The sequence below is a fragment of the Belonocnema kinseyi genome, chromosome 6, assembly GCF_010883055.1.
Source record: "Belonocnema kinseyi isolate 2016_QV_RU_SX_M_011 chromosome 6, B_treatae_v1, whole genome shotgun sequence".
Lineage (NCBI taxonomy): Eukaryota > Metazoa > Arthropoda > Insecta > Hymenoptera > Cynipidae > Belonocnema > Belonocnema kinseyi.
In genome coordinates this window covers 34,582,790-34,592,045 of record NC_046662.1, presented here as the reverse complement: position 1 = coordinate 34,592,045, position 9,256 = coordinate 34,582,790, and the positions used below count along the sequence as shown (strand labels likewise).

Below are 9,256 nucleotides of genomic sequence, written 5' to 3'. Positions count from 1 at the left end.
TAATTTTTCTTTTGCTGCAAATATTTCACCTGGAATCGATGTTAACTAAATATATCGTTTTTTTCTATAGAGAGACTGCACACAGTACCGCAAGTATTAAGTGTAATTGGGCTTTGCAATTTAAGTTCCAACTCAAATCTATCGGCGAACTCGATACATGGAATCGGCAATGGAGTCACCCTCATGCGGTTACTCTAAAAAAAACAAACATGATAACAAAGTGGGCAAATGATATGTTTAGCAAAGCTATTGATCGTGTGACGAGTTCCAACTATAAAACTCAATTTAGAAATCTAAGACAATTGACATACACTGACACTGTGTTGAGGCATTTAATTAATTAATTTTTGATTTTTGCAATTACAACTTAGGATTATTGTGTTATGGACGCAAATTAGGTACTTCCTTGTAAAAGTCAGCGGCATATTACAGGGAACCAGAATTAAGTGGAATTGCCCAGACTAGCTTTCTGTGCGAAACCCATCTTACTGTACTTATTTTTATTTGCGATTTCTTTTGTATTTCACATTGAATTTGTATGATAAACCTAATCTTAAATTTTGAATGTTGAATCTTGAATCTATAAAGAGCCTGTAGCCACGCAATCCATATATTTTGACCGTTAAAGAAGTCAGTCATCTTCTGTACTTCATAGCAGTTATTTTATTCTCACTTTCTCAATTTAAAAAAAACCAAAATCGCGTCACCGTTTATCGAGATAATTTTTTTTCCATCAAGGTGGCGCTGATCTCTCATGGCACTATATCACAAAATGCAAGGAATAATTATATAAATAATTATACGATTTTTCAAAATGAATTGGTGAAATATACAATAGTTAAATAATATGGTTATATAAATATTTTTTATTTGTTCAAAACAAAAATTAAGGTAACATTACTAGATAAGGTTAGAATTACGGCACAACAAGGAATCTTTAGTGAAAATCCAACACCCAGAATCGAAATTTTTTATATTATTTGTGTCCAGGTGTCATCCAATTATTTTCTGGTCATGTCAGCGAATTTTCGCACACAATTGGATACATGGGAATTTAGGGTGGTCACAGCATGCGTTTTTCTGTAATTTGTATAGGAAATTTTGTATAATTGACCGAGAATTCTCGTATCATTCGCACAAAAAACGATTGTGTCCTTAACTTCTTATTCTTGCATCTTTAAACTGCAAGATACTTAAAAATTCTGCAATATTTATAAATCAAAAGCGTTGCGGTTACTATTTTAACCTAAGCCCCAGTATGATTAAATAAATATAATTTTTCAGTTTGCACATGTGATAAATAATAAGGCGTTACAAAAATTATATAAAATAAGTTCGGGGAAGCAAGAATCTTTTTACCGAGTGCGCAAACAACAGATGTATGTAAATCTTTTATCATTTTTTATTATTGACTTGATTAATGACCATTTCAGCGTATAATGATGCATTTAAGCAAGATAAGCGATATTGCGCTTAAAAAAGAAAGTATATTGGCGTACATACGCGATATTTTTTCAAGTTTCTGAAATTCTTTCTGAGATAACGTTTCGCATACGCAAATTGACATTTTTTAATATAAGGCCCGCTTAAAATAGAAAAAAGTCGCGGTAATTTGATCAAGTTTGAGAAAGGTTGAATGTGGTTAGTGCTGAGTAAGGTACTTTTTAAAATTAAATTATGTACATTAACGTCACTTCAAACTGTACCTACTTGCAGTTACTAATTAAAGTAACTTGAAGTTACTTACAAAATTAATTTTTCCTTTTTATTGGTTTTCAATTAAAAAATCAATATAACTCAGATGATGATTCCCAACAAACTAAATTTGAAAATAAGTAAGCATTTGTTTAGGTGAAGAAAAAATACACAATATATTTTCGCATTTGAAATATATTTTTCGAATTTATTTAGAATATATTTAGAATTTCATGTTACAATTTTGACTCGCGTATTTCATACTAGTAATTTATGGCATATAAACCTCTCTTAATAGAAGTGATATGAAAACATAAAGAAAGTACAAAGTAGCTAAAATGAAAGTCACATGTTAAACTGAGACTGCGATTCACCAGGGGTTTCTGGCTCGGCCTCAATGACCTTCACGTTAAATCGAAGTTCTTCGAACCGTTGCTCTTCTTCTTCTTGTTTGTAACTTCTTATAGTACCGAGCCATGAATTGCGCAACTTCGGTGACCTTGGAAGCGCATCTCTTTCGCCTTGTTGCCCCCTCATCGCTGAATTTAACAGTATATCAGGTTCTGGGAAATCGCGGTCCCAGCGTACTGCAAAAATCGGAACTGCTTTACGTTACACGTTTCCATTGAAGATTGTAAAGAAATTACCCTAAAAGATACAAATGAAGTGAATTTTTAGTACCTTCGTTATGTATAACAAGTTAGTACCGAATACTGATCCTGCCCCTAATAACTATATTTTCTTATCGAAAAGTATAATGTACTAGCTGCGCAGGGATATTCTAATTGCATAAATAAAGGTTCTTAACATATGTCATAAAGCTTCAGGATGTATCGTGAATTAACCGTTTAATGGCGGTGATGGGAATCTTCATGATACAGATTAATTTGCACCACAGAAAAGGCGTCTTTGTGGTTTTAGCGAGACGCATCCCAGTGCTGGAGACAGAGCTTGCCTTAATGCAAGAACCCTAATTATATATGAAAAGGATTAGTGGCTTGTCAGACTGTGCCTCCATATATAAAGGGCCGCTCGAAAAATGCCAAAGGCTTGCATAGTTGTTAAAGGTATGCATGCGATTTTGATGCCTAAGCTTTGCTTTAGGGATGTTGCTGTTATTAGAGTAAGGCTTAGGGGCAGAAATTCCACCTCCCAGAGAAGTTGAGAGTATAATGCGGGACTCCCAGGAGAATAGAATTCCTCTGCAGTTGGGTTAAGATGCGAGCTCTCATCATACGATGAGATACGGGGAGATTCTGAATCGAGGTAACTCGGTAATAAGCGTTGAATAGAGAAAAATTAATATTTTCAGATTTCAGCGTAAAAGTGAAGATTATTCTATTATTTTCAATGCGCGATTTTTCCATCTATCTAAGATGTCATTATAAGAATATGATATCTCCGAAACTAATTTATTTCTTTTTCAATAGCGGTCGCCTAATAAGTTCACAAAATATGTGTAAAAAATTGTTTTCATTCCTTCATGTGGAATATAAGTTTAAAACATTATAATTCACGCATATAAAGAGATTTCTTTAATGCATTTTTTAACACGTTTAAATAAATTATTGAAATATAAATAAACATAAATTTGAATATTTTTCGAATTTATGAGTTATAAAACGATTCCATAATGAAAAATCGGTTAAATAAATGCTTTCTTTAAATTTTACGAAGTCAATTGAGAGGAATAGGATTTGCACTTTTTGTGTTTCTGTTAGGAGTTTTTTAGACAGAGAAAAATCGCGTATTCATAGAAATGCAAATTCTTAATTTTTCGGAATTCAACGCTTAATACTGGGAATACTCCCACATTCGAGAATAAAATAGGTGTGAGATTCTAGATCTAAATCTAAGCTTGGAGCAGCTGAGGAGAAGAGAGGCTGGGGAGTCTCTGATGAGGAGTCTCTATCGGACCAAAAATATATCTTGATTCAGCTGAGCCTATGAAAACTGGCGGTTTTAAAGATCGAAAACTATAAAAATACTCGTACACTCTGGAATTCATATGAAGTGGAACTCAGAGCGAAGGGCTCTGACTACATCATATGAAAACAATTGCCCTACAAGCACAATTAAGACTAGAAAGGAAGCAGAATGGTGACATACTTCCCTGGAAAAATTCTGCAAAAAGAAAAGAATGTTCTGCAACAGGGTGACCAGAATTAAATTTCCTTTTAACTGGGAAATCTATAAAACGTATCAGTATGAATACAATAAATATATAAGAAAGTATAAACAGAAAGACTGGCGGGACTTCTACGAAGAATCGGAAAACATTTTGGAAACAGCAAAGCTCCACGAGATCCTAGTGTAAATCCGAAAGCTCGCCAAGTGCTAATAAGGCTCGAAAATGGCGAGTTTGTCGAAGATGAAGTTACGCTGAACCAACTGATGGTAGTTCACTTTCCATTTTTTCAGCGAATATGTACACACCAAAAGAAGGAAGGCTGGGGCCAAGAGTCGGAGAGGGTCTATTGGAATTTCGCCTTCAAGGTCCTAGACAGCAAAAAGGTGGAATGGGCCGTAGGGTTTTTCTGTTCTTTTATATCACCAGTCGCGAATGGTATCTATCCAGTGATTTTACAAAAAGCCCTGGATTTTGTCTTCCCTCCAATGACCAAATTATTTAGGGCAAGCATTGCTCTAAAACGAACGCGTATCATTGGCATGACAGGACAGTAGAGTGGCCTTCATTCCCAAATGTAGGAAGGAGGGTTACACAGCTGCAAATGATTTTCGACCGATCATCTTAACGTCTTTTATCCTAAAGACGTTGGAGGCGTTGGCCGAATGATGTATCAGGGATGAGGTGCTTTTAGCCTTCCCGCTGCACAGAGGGCAACAGGCTTTTCAGGCTGGCTGCTCAGTAGAAACAGCACTCCATGCTCTAGGAGCAAAATTGTTGCAACAGTTGGAACAAAAGGGGTATGCTGTGGGACATGTTCTTGGATATAGAGGTTGCCTATAGTAATACTCCTCCAGAAGTCAACTGTTCAAAGACGCTGAGGACTGGCGTGCAAAACCAGCTGGTAAGCTGCATACAATATGGAAGTAAACTCTGCAACCTGAAACAGCTCAAATTTCATTTACTGCTGGCCGTTATCCTAAGATGCAATTCTCTGCTTGTTCCAGCGTTATAAAGAACAAGCCAGGAATCACGACGAGGACGTGGTTGAATATTAAGGCCCACCGCAGCCCGTCCCAACCACCCACCTTCCCGAGCTTAATGCTATATGCGTTTTCTAACCTCAGGTTCTTTTTGGAAAATTTGAAATTTGCTTTCGTTTTCATCTTAGGCTGCTTTGACGCACTGTTCTACATTTTAAGTGCGGCATGGGAAGCGGAGAGCTTCATTCATAAGGGATGCCTTTGATCATTAACAAAAGATCAAAGATCATCATCAGAAATATGAGCGAGAACTGGTGGAGTTGTGAATGTGTTGAAGATTGGTTTTCTCCCCGTGTACGATGTCGTAATATTCTGTGGCATTTAAGTTTATTGTTTGTTCTTGAAAAGTTCAAAACGGAAGTTGGCTGATCTTTTCTTTTCAGGGTTTCACGATTTTTCTAGATACTTTTTCCTCATCCTGCTGTTGATTTGGTTCTTGAAATATAAGTTGTTTCTTTTTCTCATCGCCTCATGCTTTCAATATAATTTGCAATCCCTTTTCACTCATAGGTAGCGTATTATCACAAATCATAACCAGTATAATTGTTTCAGGGTGTACGTAGAAACTATTTCTTTCAATGAATTCGCATATCAGTATCCTTCAGTTATCTGGAAGGTATTTTAAACAAAGGGTCATTTTCCTAACATGTTTTATGGCAAACTGTATTGTTGGTTTACTTTTGATTAGAAGACAGCACGTCGCGTAAACTCTAAGAATCAAAATCACCAATAATACCATATTTTCTTATGGATGTTCTGTGGAAACCTACAATCGTAGATCACGATTAGTAGCTGTTAATCAACGTGCATGATTCAGTGTTCGTTAATAGGCTCCGAATCTACCTGCTACCTTGGCCACAGATTTTAGAGCTTGTCGCTGCTGCAAGGCTCTTATGCTAATATTAATCGCTTCAGGGGTATTAATTTATCCTCGCCAATATTCATATTAGTACTTACAATCTTGTTTGATTTAGTATCATTCACATGGTCACTGTAATTTTCATAACTTGGTTTTGATATTTGCAAAGCCACTTGGGACTTTGCAAGATGAGCTACTTCTTTCGACTTGCTGTCTTCCCTTGTTTTACTCTTTTCGTTTCCCATAAATTGCATGTACGGGTGGAGTATTTGCTTTCATTTTTTTAATCAAGTAAAAGTAGGTGTTCATTGGAAGGGACTCTTGTTAATCTTTTTCCCTTACAATTCTTGAAGTCGGGGCAAAGACACGTGCAGATATTTAAAAGATTTTGAGAATACTTTTCAAACTGCTTGAGTTTCTGATTGTAGATCGCATGATTTTTCTTATCTCTTCTCTTCTTATGGGGTTTCAACAGAGATCTATATTCGTTTTTATAATTAGTGGTAAGACTTGTCACAAATTTTTGACATAAAGATGGAATGGATCTCTTGTTTCAGATATCCTTTACTTGTTCTGCAAACAATGGCACTGATTACTGACACTGGAATTTAAACCTCTTTTTTCAAAAGGTTGAATATAAAGCAGTTGTTGCAAAATATCTGCATACGTTGGCAAGCAATTAAAACTGAATTCTTTTGTGATTTCAAAAAGGGAGAAGTGTTTACTGCACAAGTAGTAACACTTGCTTCCTTTCACTTGGTCATGATAAAAGTCGTAGTACTATATCTAATATTTATAACACTACACTTACTGTGGGTACGCAGGAAAACACTAGGCTTTCCTGTCAAACTTCAAACTGTTAAAGAATTGCTGTTCACAGCGTTACGCTTGCGAAACAAATTGTATCAAATTGTCCCTACTTATGCCCTGAAAATTTCAAATGAAACCTACTTTTTGCACTACCTAACACGCTATATCCACTTTTGAATTCCGTTGGACCTACTTTAGCCCTATTTAGAGCCTCCTCAAATTCTCATACTCATATTTTCAAGTCCTCTATAACACATTTAAATTCTCGGTGAATTTTCTGAATTTGAATTAGGTTTCTTCAAGTCCAGTGTAGTCCTCCATGTCCTATTCTCGCTCTCTCAGAACCTATGTAGTTATTCTGTTGAATTTTAATTGTTGAATTTGTTAATACATAGTAAAAACACATATGGATAATGATACAAAGTAACGCCTATTTCGTTGACGTTAATCACATTATTGCCAGGAAATATTACTGAATATTATTTTCTCTTCTTCTTATTCGTCGAAATTGGAAACTTTGATATTTTAAATAAATTGGAAGAAAATTAAAATGATAGAAAAAGTACATTTCAAAATTAATAATGCGAATTGCTGTTAAACCTTTAACCATTTAGTTTAGTTTTTCTCTAAATTTAAGCAAAATGATAAAGCATTAAACACTTTTGCAAAATATTTCCTTTTTCAAATTATTAATTACTGAAATATTTTCAATATAAAGTGAGAAAAAATGTAAATGACTAATCGTTTGTAAAATTAATAATTTCATTAACAACACTATTTATGTTTCAGTTTTCTATCTATCTTGTGATAATATAATATTCATTATATCTGTTTTAGTGTTTATATAATAATTACACATATTTCCAGAATTTTTAGGAATAAAAAAAGAGCGAAAAATTTATTACCTTGATTTTTGCAATATATTTCTGAAAATTAAGAACATGAATTTTTTTATTCTAATAAATTGAAAGTGACGTTTTTATAAAATATGTTTTAAATTACAAATAATAAAATGAGTTAGGAAAGAGTCAGATATGGTGCGCATGGTGGGGCAAAGTTTAAAAATTTGTTCTGAAACAAACTAGAGACGATGATTTTTTATCGGTTTTTAAGTTTTTTATTTGAAACTCTCTAATAAGTTATTATTGTTGCACGTATGTAGAAATGACTATTTAAAAGAAAGATCAACATCGATTAAGAGTAGTCAGCTCTCGACTATTTTTGCAGAAATTTTTACGCTTTGCCTCACGGTGTGGTAATTTGGAACATGGTGGATATTGTATATAAATATCGCCTTTGTTTGTCAATTTTTAAATTAGTTTTTCACATTAACTGGTCCTTTCTATAATGAAAAATCAGTTTTGGTAAATACAGAGGAAAAAGTTTATGGCAAAAATAAAGTATTTACGGCATATATTAAAAGACGAAAGAGAAAATATAATTCTTATAAGTGATATTTTTCTTGAAGCTTTTGATATCATAAAAAAGGATCACTGGTTACTAATTTGTACAAAAAAGTGACCCGAAGTGTGTAATGTAATGATAATGTAACTAATGCTATTTTCACTTTAAAATAATTTTTAAAAAATCTATGAAATTCATCAGAATTCTAGGTGCAATTTAAGAAATTCAGGATAAATTCATAAGAGTTAGAAAAAAGTCATGTTGAATTAAAAAAAAAATCAAAATAAATTGGATTTTTGTTTAATCTGGAAAATTCCATCCATGTCAGTGAATGTGAAGAAAATTTAGACAAATTTGAGAAATCTACTAGAGAAAAGTGACTGTAATTACTTTAAATTTAAAAATCTGCCTGCATCGCGGGAACATTATCATCGCTCGCATCGCGCGCGGCTCGCTTCGCTTGCTTTTTATTGTGAATTCTCTTTTGTTAAAGCTCCTTTGGCTTTAACGAATACATTCTCATTACGGATCTCGTGCTTCGCACCTGAATTTGTCCCTCAAATTGTATATCATTTCCATAAATGTATATTATTATTATTCTGCTGGTTCTTCAAAAAATCAATTTGCTCATTTCGAATTTTATTTTGAAGATTTAAACGTTACACATACTGTCTACTGAGCAGCCTTCTGTTTTATCGAAAATACCTGTTTTTGGCTGTGATTTGGATTTAAATATTTCTTGAAAATTAGTCTTTTTCGCCTTTTTTTTATTTTTTTTCTGGATTTACATTTTATATTTCTTCAATTTTGCACATTTGGAATTGAAATTTACTTGACTTTCAATATATATATATATATATATATCTTCGGTTCGGTTTTGATTCCTCTAGAATCAAACCGAAGGGCCTATGACAAAGCCACCGAACGCGTCCTCGGGTTGCGGATAGAGGGTCCCTGTACCAAGGGTTTCTGCTGAATATGGTTACAAAAATTAATAGGCAGTCGCAGACAATTGTCCAGGGGTGGTCCCGAAGGAATTAACCCCCAAGTGGAGGTGTGAAAACCATGCCGAAAGCTGAATGGCACCTGGGTGACGTGTCTAGAACGGTGACTCTGGGATACCGGGCGACCTCTCAGAGTAAGCAGCCTTATCCTTGCATGCGGGGCTCTACAAGGATGGACGAACCCCTTGCCCTAGCTTCTCGTGGAAACAATAATGACAACACCAAACATAGTTGTAGTAAGTGCGGTTCAAAACAACAGAACGCGCAGGGCTACCGACAATGGGTCGGCCAACAATGCCGACCAATCTAGAGC

The 9,256-nt window shown here is 34.6% G+C and overlaps 1 protein-coding gene across 1 annotated transcript in view; it reads right to left on the bottom strand.

The window, feature by feature from the left end:
* Window positions 1–2,040: 2,040 nt before the first annotated feature.
* The window catches only part of LOC117175331 (odorant receptor 45a-like), a 31,677-nt gene continuing 24,461 nt past the window's right edge, over window positions 2,041–9,256 (bottom strand). The window contains exon 5 of the mRNA XM_033365039.1: window positions 2,041–2,282. Within this exon, the coding sequence (XP_033220930.1) occupies window positions 2,041–2,282 (242 nt within the window). The remainder of the gene's footprint in view (window positions 2,283–9,256) is intronic.